The 21266-nt window shown below is 40.4% G+C and overlaps 1 protein-coding gene across 2 annotated transcripts in view; it reads left to right on the top strand.

Moving 5' to 3' along the window:
• The window catches only part of NELL1 (neural EGFL like 1), a 300065-nt gene that overhangs the window by 52152 nt on the left and 226647 nt on the right, over positions 1 to 21266 (top strand). For both annotated transcript variants that reach the window (XM_059848303.1, XM_059848302.1), the window contains exons 5-9: positions 8316 to 8412; positions 14508 to 14580; positions 14822 to 14904; positions 18521 to 18655; positions 19498 to 19600. In XM_059848303.1, the coding sequence (XP_059704286.1) occupies positions 8316 to 8412; positions 14508 to 14580; positions 14822 to 14904; positions 18521 to 18655; positions 19498 to 19600 (491 nt within the window). The remainder of the gene's footprint in view (positions 1 to 8315; positions 8413 to 14507; positions 14581 to 14821; positions 14905 to 18520; positions 18656 to 19497; positions 19601 to 21266) is intronic.

Raw genomic sequence — 21266 nt, 5'->3', positions numbered from 1 at the left:
ACAAGTGATAAAGAGATGCTAAAATGCCTTTGGAAAGTCAGATATTTGTTTGAAAAGTGGCATTTGATGTATGCAGCTCTCAGCTCTGTATGGAGATGTTTAAAGTCCTGAATTCACATTAATCCATAGAAGTTGAGCACATTGATTTTTGTAAGAAAAATCTGTATATGCAGATGACATTCACCTCAGCACTTCAGTGGAAGAATTCTTTTGACCTAGACACCACCTTAAATTCTGCTGAATATGGCAAAAAATTACCAAACCTTTTACAAGTATTCGTGTGTGCTCCTGCTACCTGTGGATTATGTACAAGTTCTGAGGGCAATGCCAGGGCCAGGAGCCACGTGCTGTTGAGCTCAGCTTTACCTAAAAGAACAAGGTTGCAGTGTGGTTTGGTGCTGTTGGGCAGCTGAGCAGCACGCAGCTGCTGCCTCTGCAGTGGGATGGGGAAGGGATTTGGGAGGATGCAAGTGCAGGGGTGGGGGAAGGTGTGTTGAAATCAAGACAGTTTAACAGGTAAAGCAAAGCAAAACAAAGAATTGATTCACATCTCCCATCAGCTGGCAGGTGTTTAGCTGTTTTCCTGGAAGAAGCAGGGCTTGGTCACTGGGGAAGACAAATGCTGTAATTCCAAACATCCCCATCCCCTTTCTGCTTTCCCCCAGCTTGTGTTGCTGAGTGGGATGTGGTGTGGCGTGGGGTGTCCCTGGGGTCAGTGCTGTGCTGGCTGTGTCCCCTGGCTGGTGGGGCAGTGTGAGGAGCAGAAGAGGCCCTGGCACAGTGCAAGCACTGCTGAGCATCAGCTACAGCGCAGGAGTGGTACCCACCCTTTTTGGTCACAAATCCAGCACGAGGTGCCATACCAGCTGTTTTGAGGAAAATGAGCTCTGTCCTAGCCAAAAGCAGCAGTTGCCTAAGCTGAGAAATGTGATAAATGTTTGGGTATCAGACCAGCTGTCTTGACACTAAAAGCCCTACTCTGGATCCATCACATGTAAGATCCAGTTGACCTCAGAGTTTGGCATATATTTTTTTTCTGTGTAACTCGTGACAATCCTAAGCAAATGGCCAAAATTCTATTTCTGCTTCAAGTCTGACTCAGCCTGTTTTCTGGGTTTTTCACACTTTCAGAAGTGCTGTTTTTGTTACATGAAGATGGGTAAACATTGCAGCCTTGTAGGCAGGCTGTTAGGGCTTAGGCACTCTTTACACTGTTGTCAGGAACCATTTGTATCTGTTTTGTCATTTGCAAGTAAAGTTCATAATATTGACCTTGTTTGTCAAGGTGTTGGAATCTACCTCAGGTAGATTTTCTCCAGATGAATGTTGCCATAGAGGCAACTCTGACAGATGTGTTTCTGCCCTTCGTGGGTCCAGTCCTCTACTTTGGGTCAATAAGAATGATTTGGTTTAGTTTAGTGCTTAAGAAATTCTGATAAAATGAATTGAAAAGTTTGTAGGAAACTGAAGAGTGTAATATATATTGTAACAAAATCCCTGCACAGGCAGATAATATTCCTGTGAATTCACCCTTACACAACTGATGTGTGGAGAGTAAACTCCCAAAACCTGACAGTAAAAACGTGCTCTTGTGGCCATCTTCACTTGCATTTGTGTAGTTTCCTCCTGTTTGTTAGTTACTTTGAATTTTTCTTGAATGAAAAAAAAAGATTTTTAAAATAGAATTTTATTTAGATGGATTTTTTTTTTCAAATTTAGATTTGTATTTGGAATAATGAAAGTAAAAAATTGGGCACATTAACTTTGTGATTATACAGGAAAATCAGTGAAATCATTTGGGTGACAGACCTTGAAGAGAATGTAAACTGAGCATGCACTCTTGAGTTTATTACCTGACATATGCTGTTACTGGACACATATTTTTTTTTTTCTCCCAAAGCTGAAGAATAACTTGATTAAATGGTTGACAGTTACCATTGTATATTCAAAATTTAATAAGAAAAGGCTTCCCTCATACCCCAAGATTTTAATCTAAATTGCTTTCGTCTGTTAAATGATTGTGAACTTCTATACTATGGCAGAGGAGATAACACCAAAAAAAAAAAAATCAAAATTTCCCTCCAACAAAACACTGGAAACTGAATGAATAATTCAGTTGAAGTTGCTCCAGAACTGAATACATGTCAAGTAATGCATCCTATCTGTAAACACGATCAAGAAAATCCAATCACATTGGTATTGCCACATTTTCATTGGGAAGCACCTAGAAAATGGGTTGAAAGAGAAATATGTAAAGATACCTTAGTATTTATTTTTAAAATAAATTCTGAATCTCTTTGGAAATATAAAGACAAATGCCAATACTGTATCTTAAAGCTAGGAACTGATATGAGCAATCAATTTCTCTGTGCAGGTGGGTTCAGAGAACATGTTGGACAAACTCTTTGAAGCAGCTGGTTATTTTTGTACCATGGGTGTGTTAGGAGGCCTCATCTGCTATTTCAGAGGTGTTCTGTGTTTTTGCAGGCTCAGCTGGAGATGATAGCAAGGGTCAAAGGTGGTCCACACCTCTGAAAATTCGATTAGGGAAAAGATTGATGCAAAACATAGGGAGCTTCCTTCTCTGACTTTCTTTACAGAAGTTGAGAGTGCTGTTTCAGAGACTGCCATGAACAGAACTATTCTATGCCCTTCAGTGTATTTAAAGGATCTGAAGATCCAGATGGATGTATACAGGGTAATGAATGGTTGCAGGAGAGTGTAATTTTTGAGCATCAGGCTTTGAATTGCAAAAATCTGTTTTGATGATTCACCCTGATGTCAGGAAGGGCTCCTGTGCAGCTGTTGGAGGGGCCTTTAGAGAGTGAATAATTTACTGTAAGATGAATCACACCCTAGAAACACTTATGTCTCTTCATTAAATGAGTCTAGAGAACTAGCTCCACTGTAGGTATGAACTTTTGAGACATTTAAAATTGGGTGTGATGAATTCAACACCTGTTCTCTACATGGAAATGTAGAGCTTCCCTCTTGAGGAGGGATCCCAAGCAAAGGAACCCCATGGCTTTTATACCCTCACACTCTAAACATCTGTTAAAAGCCTGTTTAATGCAGTTCAGGGCTGTGTGTGTTCACAAATTTCAGATAATATTCTGAGTTGGAAGGGACCCACAAGGACCAGAGTCCAGCTCTTAAATGAGTGGCCTGTGCCAGGATCAAGCCCTTAACTTTGGTGTTGTTTAGCACCATGCTCTAACCAGCTGAGCTAACCTCAGGGTTTTCATATCCAGCCTGCAAATAGAAGAAGGAATGTTCCTGTTTTAGTAACCTACTAGTATTTTAGACACAGAAGAATTTGAAAATATCATGATTTGGTGTGCTGCTCTGTAGGGACTGTTGAGTTGCAGTCTATTTTATGGTTCAGAATTTTAGGCAGTGGTGCCTCCTGATCAGTCCATGTTGGCTGATGTATCCTAATGTGAGCAGACATTTAGTTTATTTTCAAAGTTAATTTTCATGTTCTGCTAAATATCTCAGCAGTTTCAAAAATGCATCTGGCATGGCAAATACTGTATGTATGGCATAGAGCTGCATCTCCACAAAAGTGCAAATAAAGTGTTAACTTCTGCTTATAAAAGTTGTGTGTGAGAAATCATCTTCACTGCAAGAGACAATTCTGTGTCATGTTTTTTCCAGAGGGAGTGTGACCCAGTATGAGAGGCAGTTAAGCTTCAGTCATGCCCAGTCTAAAAGCTTAGATCTTGGGCAGAGACACTGTCTTGGTGGTATTGGTTAATCTGTCTATGTTTCAGTGCACTCATGTATAGAATGAGGGTATTTTCCTGTTCTACCATTCCATATTAGATACATACCATTATACCATTGTATATTTACACATTACAAAGATGCTAAAAGTAATTTATATTGAGTACATGGAAGGGAGATGTCTCCTTGTCCAACAGATTGATTTCTAGAGAAGTTCTCCCTCTAGGCAGAGCAAGATGTCTGTGTGTATTAGGATGCAAATATTTTAGATATGTCTCCTTTCAGGAGTACACTGATTATTTTATAGATTCTCTATTTTCTGCATATTGTCTTCATTATGGCAGAGAGACTTGTTTGAAATGTGTCCTTGAGAGGTGATTCTGATGATTGCACAAGAATACTTAGTAAATCAAAGCATGCAGACAGGGTAGAGATAGAGATGCAAACCACAAGAATAGTTGGGTATTTGGTGATTAACAGGTGTATTTCTTACTGTATTTTCCTAAATGGATCAGTGGTTACTAAATGTATTCTGAGCATGAACATTGCAAGACAGTAGGATTGGTTCATTGTTCTATTACCCTGGTTTTATAGTTTAACTTCTTTGAAATATGTTGGTGTAAAGTAGGGGCAAATCAAGCTTTCTCTTGGAAAGTGAATGCAGCAATCATAAATCTGGAAGCCTGAAGTGTGTAGTAGAGCTTCCATTAACCTGGAGACCTGTGTCTCCTCATGTTGGAGGAACTATTCAGTCTGCAGCAGTTTTAGTGTCCACAGTTCCCCTGAGTCTTTCTGAGCATTCCTTTTCTTGAGAAGTGTATTGTGCATTTCTCTGTGTTGGCATCAAAGCCAAATGTGCTGGAAACTGGTCTCCAAGGAGCTCTAGACCAGCACTTCATAAGCTGAAGTGTATAATTCAGCTATTCAAATGCCAAATATTGGTCACATGGGTGTAAAGCCCAAGAAGGTGGCACACCTCAGCCCAGAAAGGCAAGTAAGGGAAAGTGAGTGATGTGGAAGCTTAATGTGGGTATTTTGTTTGTTCAGGATTTCTTTGTTTTGTTTTAATTTTTTTAACTGATATGCTTTCCCCCCTTTTCATTTCCCAAGAATATAGATGGGCTTACAGGAGTTGCAATATGTTGGGTGTATGCTTGCCAGGCTTTTTTTTCTGGTGATGTTCAACAGTATACAGTAATAAAGTAAATTGACATAGTTTGTAAATCAGATGGTGTCAACCAAAACAGCTTTTGGCATAAAAAGATAATCAAGGACTGATCTACATCTCATGCCATCTCTTGACTCCTAAGCCTGTTATTCATAGGCAGATCTAAGAAAAACAATCCAGCCTTGTTGACATGTGTGGAATAAGGTACAAACTAACCTTAAAGAACCCCTTGATTTAAGGTAAATGCCTGCTTCATAAATGTAATTTGAATTAGAGTAGAACAGTGGAGGAATATGGGGAATCTTGAGCTTTTGTGTCTTAAGGATGGCCCTTCGTGAAGAGACTGGAAAGAAGGTGACTACAGCCCTGTCCACAAAGGCTGAAAGAGTGTTAAATCATCAGAAAAGACAAGATAAGCCACATTAGGCTGTCTCTGATTTGTCTTCCTAACTTGCAATTGTTGAACTGTCATATAACAGTGTCAGGTTTTGATTTTTTTTATATGCAATTGCAGATAGATATTGTGGACTTCTTTTATCAACTTTAAGTAGGCCATGTGAATAAAAATCAAATATTCTTCAATAAGTAGTGTTTTTGAACCTGGTCAGCACTGGGAATTTATATAATAGGAGAAATGAAGTTGTTTATTGGTTATTTTTTAGCCTTTTCAGGGGATGAGGAATTTTCCTGTGAGGGCATTATGAACCAAAATCATGAATAAAGCTATGCTATATATGCAAAGATAAATTTCTCATATGATAGAGCAGTTCAGTGCACATGCTCTCAAGGAGTTCATGCTCAAGGACCACGTCAATTCTTTGTTTCTCATTCAGTATTTTGCTGCAGTTTTGCATTTGTGTAGTTCAATTTTGCATGAGGTATGACAGAATGCCTCTACTTATACTTTAAATTATTGATAGGGACAGTGTATGCAAAAATCCTGTAATTCTCAAAACCTGCTTTAAAAGAAGATCAGCTTGTTCTGCTGTTTGGACAGGTAAAACAGCTCAGCACGGTAATTTTATAGATAGACCTAATTAAATAGTAGAGATAGAATTTTCCTAGAGCTCTGAATGCATCATGTGCATGAAATGTGATGAGTTAGGGCTGACGATAATTACAATAAACTTTAGCAATGAAATTTTGAATATTAAAAGAAGTCTTCTTACTTCTGTACTCACATTCTTAAGCTGTAATTTTCATATTTTTTGTTCTTAGGTTTGAGATGTTTCCTGTTGTTTCTTAAAAAAAAAAAGTGGTGTTAGACTTTGGTTTTGTTATATATTGCTTCTATTTCATCTTGACAAATGGTTTAGTCCTTTTTTTGATAAGCAAAAGTGGGTGGGATACAGGCCTCTGTACTTTAACATAACTTTGTAGGTCTTTCTAGAAGTTCTTTAATACTGGGATGTTATTCTAGGTCTCTGCAAATAAATTAATTTTCCAATAGTATGATATGGTAGATTTGACACTGGCTGGACACCAGGTGCCCAACAAAGCCACTCCATTACTCCCTTCCTCAACTGGACAAGGGAGAAAAGAAGATAATGAAAGGCTTGTGGGTCTAGATATGGGCTGGGAGAGATCACTCACCTGTTAGAGCTGAGGGCAAAGCAGACTACTCAGGGAAATGAGTTTGATTTGTTCTGTTAAATCAGAGTAATGAGAAGTAAAACCAAATGCCTTCCACCCACCCCTTTCTTCTCCCTGGGCTTATTTCACTCCTGATGTTCCTCTGCCTCATCCCCGCAGAGGGGGATGGGGAATGGACTTCCAGGGGAGCACCTGCCTCCCCATGGATGGAGCATCCCCCTCCTCCTGCACTGAGCTGGCTGTCTGCAGAGCTGCTGCTCTCATGTGTTCTCAGGCCTCTCCCTAGATGGAATTGCTGTTGCTCAGTAACTTCTCTCCCTTCTCAAAGGGTTATTCCAAAGATGCTGCCACCATCAGTGATGGACTCAGCCTTGGCCAGAGCTGGATCCATCCTGGAGCTGGCTGGCAATGGCTCTGCCAGACATGGGGGTTGTTTCTAGCAGCTTCTCACAGAAGCTACCCCTGCTGCCTAACCCTTGCAACACAAAGCCAATACCCATGGCAACTTGCAACATGAAAAATCACTGATTATCCTTGGTTAGCCTCTGGCAGAAACTTGTGGAGTGTAATTGTGAAGATAAGTTCAGTTGATTGACTTCTGTTTTTCTTTGGTGTTTGTTTTAAAGCCATAGCTTTAAAGAAAGAAAAACAATTTGAGCACAAATAATGTCATCTCTTTAAACTAGGGGTTTTGGCAGACTCAGAGTCTCTTCTCTTGGCTGTCACACTGCTGTGGCTACCTAGCAATGCATGCTCCCTGTAAACCAGGCAGTAATAGAAATAGATTTCATCATCTCCTCCATAATTCTTATCAAGCATGCTATTTTTGTTATGAAGCAGGAAGCTCATGGCTCCCTCTGATGTGGCATAGCAAGATGAGAACCCAGGATCAGTAACCCTGGCCTTGAATTTTTCATGTTCTGAAACGATGATATCATTGCAGCGGTCTGTGTTCCTGGAAAAGTTGTTATGGAAACTTCATTACAGCTTTTCTAAAAATAAACAAAACCCCAAGCAAAACCTTTTTAGAACTCCAAATACTTTGTTAATTTAACAATTGTGTTACAGCAATTTTTTCGTTATTTAATATTAGGGATTTGGTATGCAGATTGCTGCAGTCATGTGCAGGTTTATGCAGTACATAAAGGCTGCTTCTGGACCTCCTCTTACTTGCTGTCACTGTTAGACACCAGGCATGCATAAAGAGGTCCCAGTCTGTGCCAGACCTGTGCTGGTGACAGACACAAGGTTGGATGTGCAGTGGAGGCACCACAGATGAGTACCCAGCCTGAGGAAATCCAATAACAAGGGGAGAATGATCCACGTGCAAGGATGAATGATGCAGATGTAGAGGGGGAAAAAAAAAAGGGAGTGGAGTGGCATAAAGTTCTTTTGTGAAGTCTGTTCAAAATTCTAAGCAGTCTGAAAGCCTCAAGGGGCTGTTGGATTTGGTTGGATCTTGTGTATGATTGCACTTTTTCTCTAGGGTAGATTTTGAAAGACATCCCTAGACTAAGATGGTCCTATTTTATTTTTTTTTGCCCTAGTGGGATGATTTCTGACACTGTTATTTCTTTAGTCTAGTGCTGCACAGCAGCACAAGGAGAGTTTCAATTTTATGGAGTCTTTATATATTTGTGATTTTAATTTTAAAGTCGTAATATACTTTCTTCACCACAATCAGTGATAAATACTGTGTTTAATGAAAATTTTTAAGGGGTTTTATTTTTGGTTCTGTTTTCCATCTTTTATTGTTACCTGATTTTGTCAAGAAAGTTTTCAGAGGAAAGAGAAAATTCAAGTAAATGCCATGTTCTTCCCTCTACAGGATTTATGAACGTGTCATTGATCCCCCAGAAACGAATTTGACACCTGAAAGCAATTTATGGCTTGGACAGAGAAACAGGAAACATGGTTTCTTTAAGGTAAGCAGATATAAAATGGCACGTGGGGAAGGAAATTCATAACAGTCAACAAGGTTCTTCCAATCAGTTGTCTTAGATTCATGAAACATGATATGCATGAAATTTGGTAGGAACTGTGGACAGTTTGTAAACAGCTTGTTTACAAGGTGAAAGTTTCTGATATTTATTCCAGTTTTGGCTAACAAGGCACAGTCTGAGTGTTTATCTGTGAAAGGTGTCCATAGAGCAGCAAGAGGCCAATCTGCCTATCCTCAGTCTGGGCATGGATTTGTTGCCAAGGTGATTTACCACCCACTCGGTTTCCATGTGAAGCTGTCAGCTCCTAAGACAATTTTACAATTTGCCTCTTTTCTGAGGATGTCCCCAGATTTCCAACAAGCTAGGACAATTTCACTGAACTTATTTCAGCATAGGAGCTGGCAATTTTAATTGTGAAACAGAGGTAAAACTTTGGACTTAAATGATAGTCTGAGGGTTGCTCTGAACCTAGAGTGCATTTCATCCTCCAGCAGCTGAGCTGTCACTGTGGAGTGAAATTGATAGTATTATTTTATCCTACAGCTGTTGGTTTTTTACCTCAGCTGCTTCCCACTATTCCACAGATGGTAAACATATGTTTATAGCTGCATAGGAAAAGGAAGAAGTTACATTGGAGTCCCCATCTTAAATTCTTATTTTATGCAGGCAGTCAGAGCCTCAGAACTCTGGGATATTATATGTTTGTAAATTAATATTTCTACGTGTTAACACTTTGGAAACAGCAGGGTAGCTAATGATATGCTAATGAGCTGACCATTTTTATTGATCATAATGAAAGCTGACAAGTGCCTTACTTTGCTTTATGTGTGCTTGAATATTTTACTAACTTTCTTCAGGGCAGAAATATAATTGGTTGTGTTTTTTTTAATCCTGCTTGAGAGTTCCAGAAGTCTTACATTTTTTTACGTTTCTCATTGCAAAAACTTGGGATTTTGCCAGTTTGTAAAGAGTACACATCTCTTTCCGTGTATTTATATGCTCAGCAGGATTTCCCTTTCTTTTTCAGAGCAATTTGTTTCACTGTTTTAGCATATAAAAAAATAGATATATTTTCCTTAATGTAAACAGAGATCTGCAGGGAAATAAGAGCATTAAAAAAGAATTAGCATTTTTGTATGTGTGTTGGAGCCATGAAAATGTGTGTAAGGAAAAGCAGGCTTGTTGCGTGAATAATTTTTTTTTTATCTTTTGTTATTGATATTGATACTGTTCCTTTTCTTACCTCACCACTCTTTCCAGTAAATTGTGCCTACCTATATCTGTGATCTTCACCTTTTGTGCTTCCAGTTCTCCATCCTGCCACAGTGGGGAGGGGTAGAGGAAGGGGGAAGGAGAGGGAACGGCCTGGGGTTTGGGAGAGCCTTGGTGAGGACACTGAACTGGGCAGAACCATTCCTAAACCAGGACAGCCCTCACTGGTGGCTAAAGTGTGGCAGGAAGGGTGGAAACAAGAGTCAGAGCTGGTGGGTAACTTATTTGCTGTAAGCATCTGTGGTGTTGGGTGTGGGGCACTGAGCACAGTGTTGCCTGGCTTGTCCATGGGGATGTGGTGCCTCACCCTGTGTCTGTTCCCTAGTGTGCCCCTCACAAGGGTCTTCTTCACTGTGGGGAGAGGGATCAGGATTGCTTTGTCACTGATCTGTGTGATATCTGCTCATGACCTGATAGCATCAAGGGCAATGAGAGTTATTTTGGATGTGAGTTCAGTGTTGTTCTCCTACCCTTACCTCGGATTCTTCTGTGGGGAGCCCATTAATAATCATATCTGGTCTGTGGGATAAAACAGGGGGGAGGGGAATGGCTTTCCACAGCTTTTCCTCCTTCAGCCCCGTTCAAACAGCTTTTGAGAATTTGTAATTTCATTTGGATGTTAAGGAAAGCATGTTCTTGTTGCTATGTCTGCTATGTTTTCTCAGTATGGTCTACAGTACTGTGTTTAGAGTCAGGACAGAGATTTCTAGGAGTGTCATTCAGAGATCTGCCCTGAAGGGGAATAATCATGAGTTTCATGGAATGTGGGAGATATTGGGCTGGTATTTAGAGAAATTCTCTGCTCCAGAGTTTTGAGAGTTCACCCCTGAACAGCTACAGGACTCTGATAAAGTGACTGTACTTGCAAGAAGGGTGCTCGTGGTGACTCCAGACTGGAGCAACTCAAGCAAAGGCAAACCCTTACAAGGAATTGTTTTTGCTCAGGGACCTGGGTCCACTTGGTGGGTAATGGAGAGAGACAGGGAAACACAATGTGTACCACAAGGGGATTTGATTTTGGGATAAGAACAGCCTGTCCTGTTGAAGTGTATATATAATATTGGCTGCTGCATGGCACTGTCCCTGTATGTCATAGCTGCCATGGGCAGTGAGTAGGGACTGCTCCACACACACCAGTCTGAGCTCCTGGTGCAGCAGCCAGCCAGCAGCACAGCACTGCTCCTGTCCTGGGAGACATCTAGGGTGGGTAGAGCCCACAGCCATGGACTAAATGAGCTCAGCATCTTGGAGGGATGGCCACTGACTGTAGAAATGATACCTGATTGTGTATATTTATATGTCTATGTAGTTGGAAGGTGGAGGAACTGGGTGGGGCATAAGTGGTATAGAAAATTAAGGCTGTTGTGGTTTATGAATGGTTCTCCCCAGTTCAGTACCCCCCACCAAGCACCTCTCAAATCACACCTTGCTCTCACCCCTCCTTTCCTTCCCCCTTCCCACTGTGGTGGAATGGAGTTCAGAAGTAGAGGTACAAAAGGTGAAGATGATGGGTGTAGATAAGAACAATTTACTGGAAAGAGCGATGAGATAAGAAAATGAACAGTAACAGCAACAATGTTAATAACAAAAGATACAGGAGAATAAATTATTTACACATTCCTGATAATAGATGGTACTGGATGGCTCCCTCCACATTTTCTTCACTATAAGGAATTCTTCCTCCAGGGAAGAGAGTCCCTTCCCCTGCCTCCTGCAGTGGTGTGAATGCTGTAGAATAATTCCCATGTCCCAGCCATGCTCTCTCCTGGCAACTGCAAAAATTAACCCTGTGCTGGACAGAGCCAGACAGCCAGACAAACCAGGGTTTGTTTCAGGGTAAGGGCTGATGGTAACCATTATCATCAGGTAAGGAAGCTTTAGAAAATGCAACCAAAGGGAGAAAAAGATTGATGCCAGATATCTTATGGAACACTCTCTAGAATGGATCTGATTGCTGGCAGGATCAGAATTATCTGCAAAATTTGTTTTATTGCTGAGGAGAACCCTTCCCCCTAAGGGTCCCTCCAAAGAGCTAGTGCAAAAAATGAGCTTATTAATGCCTTGGTGAGAAGGTGATTTATGTTGCAAGACAGTAGTTTTCATAACTACTAGAGCAGGCTCTATTGATCCTGCTTGTGTCTGGGGGTTGTATATGAGGTGCTCGAGAAGCATATTGGTGTTTTTATTGCACAGTATCATGTGTATAATTTATACAGTCAGATGACTCTGTAGTAATTTTGGACTCAGAGTTGTAGGGACTGAGGTGACACTCAGTGTGGTGCTGTGGGCAGGGTTCAGGTGCCTGGCAGGGCTGCCCTGAGGGGAGCAGCAGGATGCTGATGGAGTGGGAATCTGGGCTGCAGCCGTGGCTTTGCCAGGGCACAGGAGTTTCAGGCACGTCTGCTGGTGTCACCACGTGGAGCCTTTCCAGGCCTGGCCAGTGCAACTTGCACAGCTGTGTGGATCATATTATCTCTGTGGGAGAAGTAGGTTTTAAAGAGGAGGAAATGAAAATGCAGAAGTGGGGAGCTCATGGAATATATGAGCCTTTTCACAGAATGTGGGAGGACTGTTCTATGTAGTAGATATCTGAGAAATGCAATTAACTGGGCTTTTTGCATTATGTCCTCATGGGATGGGCTTGATTTTTAGTGCTGCAGAACCTGAATTTCATCATGTAGCTGGTAATCTGCCTGCAGCAGATGAAGGCTCCTCAAGCTAGCAAGTCCTGGTGCTGAGCTGAAGCTTTGATTGTCGTTGGCCAAATGTTTTTATTGATAACATCAAGGTCATGTCTGCTTGGGAAGGGAAAAACTGGAAAGATTTTGACCACTCACATCACACTGTTAAGGACAAATCCATGCTCTTAGCAGCCCAGGCTTTATGCTGAAGCAGGAATAACCAGAGATTTTTCATATTTGTTACAATAATTATGGCTGTAATAAGTGTTTGCCTACAATGAAGTCTTTCTATTAAAAAAATACATCAGCAAAACTTCTGCCCTTGGAAAGTTTACTTCCATGTTTGATCATAATAATTCATTTTCAGATGTTTGATAGGCCTAGAAGTCATCTATGTTAGTGAAGTTCATATTCATATGTTATTACATGGTAATAGGCTTTCATGTAGCCAGAAATTAAGACACATAAAATAGTTCTGTTTCCTCTTCAGATTGTGTCTCAATGCAAATCTGTCCAAAAGACAATTGAGCAATGTGACTCTAGTGCAACAAACACATTTGAAGATGCACCCACAAAAAAAAAAAAGGCTGAAAAAAACCCCCCACTTCTTTCTGGATGGTGTCTTGTTAGCTTGGCAGTATGGTGTGGTGGAACTCTGTAATCTCATTTACTCTTGGTTGAGCTTTTCACTGCAGAGGCTTAAGTGTTGAAGTATATTTTTATGCCTCACCTTCTAATTTCTCACTGATGACTGCTGACAGAAGGTGTGTGAAATGGCTTTGAGGATGTTCCATTTCCAGTGACAGTATTACTTATTACTTATGGTTTCATTATTCTCATAAGGTGAAAAGGTTAATAAATGTATATACTTCTGCAGGAAAGACAGGGTGATCTGGTTATCTCTGCTAATATTTTCAGTTAATATTTGATCATGAGACAGTAAGCAGGAAACAGTGCTTGCTGATTACATTCTGCTCTTTTAACAGATGAGCATGTAAATGTGCCTTGCCTTGCCAGGCTTTGAGGACTATCTGAGGCCTCTATTTATGGGTGGCATGTGAGCAAGTGATGATGCCCTTGGTCTGCAAAATTCACCCCATTGCAATTTAACTGAAAATTAAGGCCCAGTCTGACAAATCAGTAATTTAAATAGATAATAACTGCTGCCATGATAAATTTCTTTTCAGCTTAAAGAAATTTTTCTGTCTGTGGGAAGGTAGAGCTGTGTCACGACATGTGATTAAGAGTCAGGGGAAGTGCAAATATCAGCACTAGAGGTCCCTTGATTTCCCTTGCTCTTGTCCCTTAGTGGCCATGACATTATTAAAGCAGTGGATCCTGTGAAGTAAGAGCATTGCACAGTCACAGATGCAGCAAATGCTTCGTCCTGAGCTTAAGAGAACCAACACAAGCTTCAGCATTTTCTGGACTGTCTGAAGTGTCTGGGCTCCTTCAGGGTCCAGGTGTGCAGAGGCACTGGGCATCTGCTGCCTCCCCTGGGGCTGCCCTTTAGGTCCTGCCTCCCCACTGCAGTGCCTGCTTTGGTTCAGGAGCCCCAGACAAGCTGCTCTGCCCTCCTCCAGTCCTGCCCAGGCATCTCTGCCTGCCTGGGCTGGATTCTGACTGATGGCACGATTACCCCAGCTGCCTGCTGAGACACAGAGCTAGGAGGCTTCATGAAACCAACCAATGGAAGTGTGAACTTACATCTGGCACTGGGTGCTTGTCTTTGCAGTGCCTGATTTCACGGTCTTACTTGGTTAAAAAAATAAAGAGTTTTGCTGTGTTTTCTTTTGTCTTTTGGAAAAGTGTGTCATCAGCTTGAGCAATGGATATTATTGCACTGCTTTTTTCACCAGGCTCACCCCACTTAAAGGGTTTAAGCAGCTTATATTTGGTGATTACAAAAGAGAAAGCAGTATTATCACTGTAATATTCCAAACACACAGAGACATAGGAGGAGTTCTATTTTGTTCACCTTCAGTTATTTTCCTCACAAGTAGAGTAAGCTGGTAATTTTTTTTTTTTTTTGTAACCACTGAAGAAATGACTTGTGAAAGAGCTTGTACAGATTGAAGTGAATGTTTGTAATCTGTATTACCAGTTTTCTCTTCTTTTGCAAAGGGTGTTATTCAAGATGTGAAAATCATCTTTATACCTAATGGATATATAACACAGTGTCCTAATCTGAATCGCAGTAAGTAGCAATCTTTTTATTGTCTCTAGTTTAGATTTTTCATACAGGTTGTTTCTCTGCTTTAAGAATAATACTTTCAGTCTTGTTATTTTTGCATGTGCTGACTTCTAGAAGGCAAGAATTCTGTATAAACAGATTGCTTTTTATGTTCAGATAAATCTAGTATGATAGATTGTTGTTTATTTATGGGTTATTGTGTCTTTCCTTCTTTTCTGTTTCTTTTTAATCTTTCTCTATTGAGCATGCCCAACCTGCAGTGATTTCTTAAGTCTGGTGCAAGGAATCATGGATTTGCAAGAACTCCTGGCAAAAATGACTGCAAAAGTAGGTACCTAAGCTTTTTTTATGGTTGCCCCTTCCCTTCCATAAGACAAAGATGAAATTATTTATTCAATATGCCATTTCTTATACCATGAAAATTATTCTAAATTTTCATAGTAGAGCCACTTTTTTTCTTGCTGTCTGCAGTAGTCTTGTGGGCATAGCTCCGTGGTTGTTTTTTAAGCTCAATAATGTTTCTGTGGTCTTCTTTATTATTTGTAAAGCAGTGACAAAATACCCAGAGTCTGATTGTTTTGTAAGAAGCCTTAGCTTGGTTTCCCTTTTCATGTTGAGGGATAAATGCAGAAACAAAAGAGTGAAATCCCTCAACACTTTCCTCACCATGTGATGCTGTCAGAGGGGGAAGGTTTTCTTGTGGGAAGTCCTGTGAAGTCTTCAGGACTGGTGTTGTCTCCTTGCTGGGAATTGAAATGAGGCCCCAAAATGAAAATGCCTGCGAACCTGCTGACTGTGCTGACCTTGACAGCACCTTTGATCAGTGGCTTTAATCAGTGTTTTTATCAGTTTTCATCAGCTCCAGGTGATTTGGTGTGTGCTTGGCTTTGTAGTTTTTTTTCTTTCTTCTTTCCCCCCCGCCCCAGCTTTGGATCATGAATAAGCTGAATGGGAATCTATAATGTTGGGTATTTTTTTTTTTGTTTGTTTGAAATGTTTGAAGTTTTCTTTAGGTCCTGCTCCTACAATACACAAGCAACCTCAGTGTTAAGCCAAGGCCATTCAGCAAGGCTAGACTGAAGTTTTGGGATAGGAAATTGTGTTTTAGATGTGACCAAACCCCTGATCTGTGTTAAAAGGAGAATCTGAACTCTTTCTGAGGTTACTGTTGATGAACCATCTGGTTTGTAGTAGAGGGATGTTAATTGTCTCTTTTGAAACAGCACTTACATGTTACTTACTTAGATTTAAGTGCAGATGTGACCAACCTGTAGATGCCCTTACTCTTGGTGTAGGAATTTCCAAAACAGGATTTGCATGGCAGTGCTGCTTGTGTAAAAAAATGGTACTTTTTAATGCAGTGCCTTCAAATGCTCTTTCCCTTCTCAATAGGAAAGGGGAAACAGTTTTTTGGAGAGTGCATGGTTATGCTGGCAGTCCTCTTACTCAGCTGACGTGCTCTGGACAGGCTGGATCCAAATGAAAAATCTGAAGCTTTTAGTTCAGTTTTCTGCTTGTACTATGAAAGAGAGGCAATTATTTCGAGCTCTGCTGGTGGTATGAGCAAGTTCCAATTATGCAGTGTACTGAGTAACTTGCTTTCTCTGATGTTAATTATATTTTTGCTTGCTAGTACTTTATGAGGGGAAAGCAAATAACACAGTATTTGTACTGCAAAGACTCTGCACTTTCATAAAGTGGTGCTGGCATAATCCTTCATTGCAAATTCCTTCTCTGTAGTAGCAGTCCACTGACTGTTTTGTTGCAGTTGTTTCCTGTTGTCCAGGCAAAATGCATGCAACAGGAAAGGAAATTGGTAGAAAAATGCAAGTTAAAAATAGGGGGTCTGGAGGGAAGCATTAAGGTTTGTATGTGCCTTTTAAGTCCTAACCACAATAGGCAAGAGTGACTAATGCAGGCACAGGTATATTTTGTGGGGATGATGCATGTCAAGGCTTTGAAGGGCTGAGAGCTGCCTGCAGAGATGCTGGGTGGCCTGGCAGGTGCTCAGAGAGTGGCTTGCTCATGGACAGCATCCCTAGCTCCTGATCCTGCACCAAGAGGTGCAGAGCATGAACACCATGGTTTGAAAAAGTGTCTTGGTGTCTCATTGGTGCTTTTAGGCTCCACTGCATGCAGGTTTCAGCTTCTCTCTCAGTCTGTGTTTGGTTACAGCTGTATCACAGCACTGAATAGAGGAGCAAGGGTTGTTTGCCATGAATGTGTCTGTGCAATTGATAGAAATTAAAATATGGAGACTCAGAGCTGGGAAGGAAACATCCAGCTACTGGTTTCAAGCTCCAATAATTTTTAGTAGCTGTGCAAGTTATGCAGAATGAAAGCAGTAAAGGGAGGCTCCCTCCTGTCACCATGATATTTTCTGAAAAATCCACTTTGCCCAGGATTTTCTCCTGGGAAGCTGAGAAGCCTCAGAGAGGAATGAAAACAATAATTATCTGATTGCTGCTCCTGTGTTTGCTGCTTTGGAATGTGGCCTGGACATTGTTGGCCAACAGGTGCATGTTTGATTGGTTCCATGTGAATTGTTTTAATTTAATGACCAGTCATACTCCAGCTGGGTCAAGGCTCTGAGGAGTCACAAGTTTTTATTATTCATTCTTGTGAAGCCTTCTGATGTCTCCCTTCTCTTCCTTTAGTATAGTATTCTTTAATATATATCATAATATAATAAATCAGCCTTGTGAGAACAAGGAGTCAAATTCTCATCTCTCATCTCATCCTGGGGACCCTCACAACACCACAGCCTCCTGCTTGGGGTGTTCCCCTCCTGAGTCTGGTGGGCTCAGGGAGGGACACAGGGCCCATGTGAGTGGTCCAGCAGAGCCTGGCTATGGCAGATTGTCACAGAGTGCTATGAAAGGAGATTTGATCATGACTTCTAGCAAGCTAACCACCTTTACCTCCTCTTTCTACCTGTGTTTTGTGAAGACATTGCTTTTAAAGACTAATAAATCCTAGCTTTTAAAACTTGTTTTATTTTTGTCATAGTTTGAATTAATTCTGAATCTCTCCAGTAGATATGCTCAGTTGATTTAACTTTGTGTCCTTAAATAGAGACACAGTGTATGTCAGGGTGTTACAGTCTAAAATGTTAATTTGCTGCAGGAGAAAAAGGTTCTGTTACATTGCAGCATTCCCCACTGCTGGGCTAGAGTACTGTTAGTTCCTCTAAATATAATGGATAAAATAATTCATGTGGCTTTAACAATCTACTGAAATCAGTCTGGGCATCTCCTGCACTTTTCTGAGTGGAATATAACTTCTTTTGGTAAATTATGAGCCTCCACTAGGGTGTGCTTTGTATTCAGATGTGTTTGTTACGTGAAGACTTCCAGCACAGAAACTTCTACTGAGTCTTTCCTTGCTGGAAGTCAAAAAGGTTCAAGCTTGGCTTTGATTAAAATCAAGAAAAATCAAGCACTTGATTTCATTTATGGACTAGGCAATCTGGTTTATTTGCATCATGGGTTTATACAGCCAGGAGTACTTTCATGCATCACAAAATTTTCCCTGTAAGTTTTGATTTTTTTAAAAAAAAATTCTTGTATTTATTTTGCCAGAAAAAAATTTTTTTTTGAACAGAGGCCTGTCATCTTTTAGTTATTTGTATGGGCAGGGAAGGAATGCACATCTTTACTGCTCAATATTAAGCTTGTCTTTCTATTGTAACAACAAGGAGTGTTCAGAGCTAGGCACGAGCCCAGGGTTTGCTCCAGGAGCATGGCTTCTCCACTGATCATAGTGTGGGATGACCATGTACTAACTCCATCAAAATCTGAGGAATAGGGTTAGTTTTTACTGCTGATTTCCTGGTTCAGTGTTTCAAAGGTTGTGGTCAAATAAAAATAAGTGTACTGGTTTTTGCTTTTTTAAATCATGTGTTCGATTGGCAGAAATCTCATCAAGTTACTTTCATTTATAGTTAAATTATGCAGAAACAAGACTGAGTCAGTTGGAAGACTGTCATTGTGAGAAGACTTGTCAAGTAAATGGATTGATCTACAGAGACAAAGACTCATGGGTTGAAGATGATCACTGCAGGAATTGCACATGCAAAGTAAGAATTTCTGGAGAGTTTGAAGGATAGGATCTAATGAAAATGTGAAAATGGCCTTTGAATACATAATGTTCACTCTGAGAATTACTGTGGTTTTAGTATGCATCTAGTGACAGCATGGACAATAGAGAGGGAAATGGTAAAATAAATAAAATTTTGACATTACTTATTTGTAAGCTTCATACATAAAATCTGCCTTCCCTTGACAATGCTTTCCTATTTGTTCTAATTATAGCTGCGAGGACTTTGTGGTTTTGGGGTGAAGGAGTGGCATTGTCTGTGTTTGCTTTGGAGTTGTTTTCACTGCAGTGGCTTTTTCAAAAAGGAGGCATTATCTTAATAGTATTCATAGATGCTTAGTTGCATCTTGCATGGTAACAACTTGCAGATTCGTTTTCAGCATTTATCAGACTGAAAAATACCAGGGAAAGAAAGAGGATTAGTATGCAAAACTTGTATCTTTGAAATTATTTGATAAATATCTGAAGAGAGCCTTTGTTTGCTCAGGAAAATAGAAGCCTGATTGTTAAAAAACTCAAGGATGATTGGAACAGCATACAGAAAGTAGGGCTTATGTTCTTGACTTATGTTTTCCAATTAATGTATTTTGCTCTGGGTTTGGGGGTAAAATCAGTGATATGCATCAAAATACTGAAGGCAGTTCACCTTCAGCTGCACTTTGATTCATTGTGAAGTTGGGTGGGATTAAATCTGTTGCTGAAGGATGGGTTTGTGATCCAGAGTGGTGTTTTCATTTACTGAAATAGCTCTCAGTGTTGTGTATAAAAAGCTCCCTCCTGGCAGCAGGAGTTGTTGATTTCTGTGCTGCCCCCTTTGCTCAGAGCGGAGCTGTGGAGTGCCGCAGGATGTCCTGTCCCCCTCTGGAGTGTCCCCCCGATGCTCTGCCCGTGCACGTGGACTCTCAGTGCTGCAAAGTGTGCAGGGGTGAGTACAGCACACACACACCTCGCTGCTTTGCCTTCTATTCCAGCAGAGCCAAGCTTGTCCTGCCACCAGGCACGTTTTGTGGTGGTTTTCAGAGCTCCTGGTAGCTCAGGTAACACGAGTCATAGTGGCAAACATGATTTAGGGAGAAAATAAATAATTGCTGAGAAATGAACAAGCATTGCAAATTTCTGAGGTGCTGTTTTTACCTCTTGTTAGTGTAAGATTATTCATCCTGTTGGGGGTTGGGAAGACTGCCTTGGCTCCAGTTGGTATCTCCTCTTGATGTTGAGGAGCATCAAGCCTATGGTCTGAACTTTCTTTTGTGATGAGTAACTAACCAAGCTGTTATCTTTTTGCCTGTCTTTTATTTCAAGTTAAAAGGCTGTTCTTTAAAATAAACATGACAGTCTATCAGACCCTGGCTTAATATCACTGTGTGGAGCCGTAGTTTGCTGTAATTAATTTCCAAATAAATTAATGAGAAGAAAGAAAAGCTAAGTACATTTTGTGATTGGTGTTGTTATCAGCTTTCAATTCCTTTTACTGGGAATGAAAGCTGTTCAGTAACATTCACGGAAGGAATACTCAATATTTGTTGCTTTAATAGTAGTACAAGGAACAAAGACAATTTATGTATGAAAATTTTAGCTGTATACTAATGCCAGCCGTACCTTGAGAAGCACAAAATCTCTTTCCCCTGATCTGTTCTGGAAGATGAGTACACTTCATGCGTGAGCTTTTCAATAATTTATTAGGACAGGGATGTTGAATTATTTTAGGATTTATTAAGAAAATAATAACACTTTTTTAGCATTCTGTCACCCTTCTTCAGTCATTGAATTCGTTAGTTCCGTGCACAAATATCCTTTAGCTGTGATCTTGCACTTGCTCTTGTTTCTCATGTAATCTCATTTCTCTGGGCTGTGTGTCAGCATGAATATTCTGCATAGTAAAAGATGTTCCTGAACAGAGTACTTAGGTGGTAAAGTGGCCATGCTGGCCTGTATTATTTGTCTCAAAATATTTTTATTTGTAACACTGAAAGTCTGGGAAGTTCTTTCATGAAAATGGATGCATGCACAAGAGTCAAAATCTTGTGCATACATCCAGACGCAAAGAAATTGTAGGGCACGAAATTGTAGATTCAGTGTATACCCTCATGAGTAAACTGTTCCTGTTATTTGTAATGGGAAGATGAACAATCAAACTTGCCTTTTGTCAGTGATTGGCACAAACTTGACTCGTTATTCTGACAAGAGCTCAGCGTGTCAGTCAATGGGAAGAGACGTATGGAAGTTGATTGAAATTGATTGTAAATGCCAGCTCCTTGACAAAATGATGTGCTAGGACCACAGTTAGTCACCTCTAGGTAGATAGTAGTAATTGCAGAGGTTTTCCAAAGAGCTGCACTGCAGGTGTTATTTTCTCTGTGCTTTTTCTATTTAGCTCTGATAGAACCATCAGTTGTAATTTGCTGTCTCCAGGGATTATTGAATGGCTGGGTTATTGAACACATTCCCATCTTAGCTAAGGGTTAATGAGCAAAGCTCTAATGTCTGATATGTTAAGGGGTTTAGGCAGTTCAGTTTTGATCCCTGCCACCCTGTGTTAGCATTTCAAATAATATTTGGCAAAAGACTATAATTTTAGATGTAATTTTTCT

Source organism: Haemorhous mexicanus, chromosome 6, assembly GCF_027477595.1.
Source record: "Haemorhous mexicanus isolate bHaeMex1 chromosome 6, bHaeMex1.pri, whole genome shotgun sequence".
Lineage (NCBI taxonomy): Eukaryota > Metazoa > Chordata > Aves > Passeriformes > Fringillidae > Haemorhous > Haemorhous mexicanus.
Note: the sequence above shows the minus strand (reverse complement) of the source record. Positions and strands in the feature narration are given on the sequence as shown.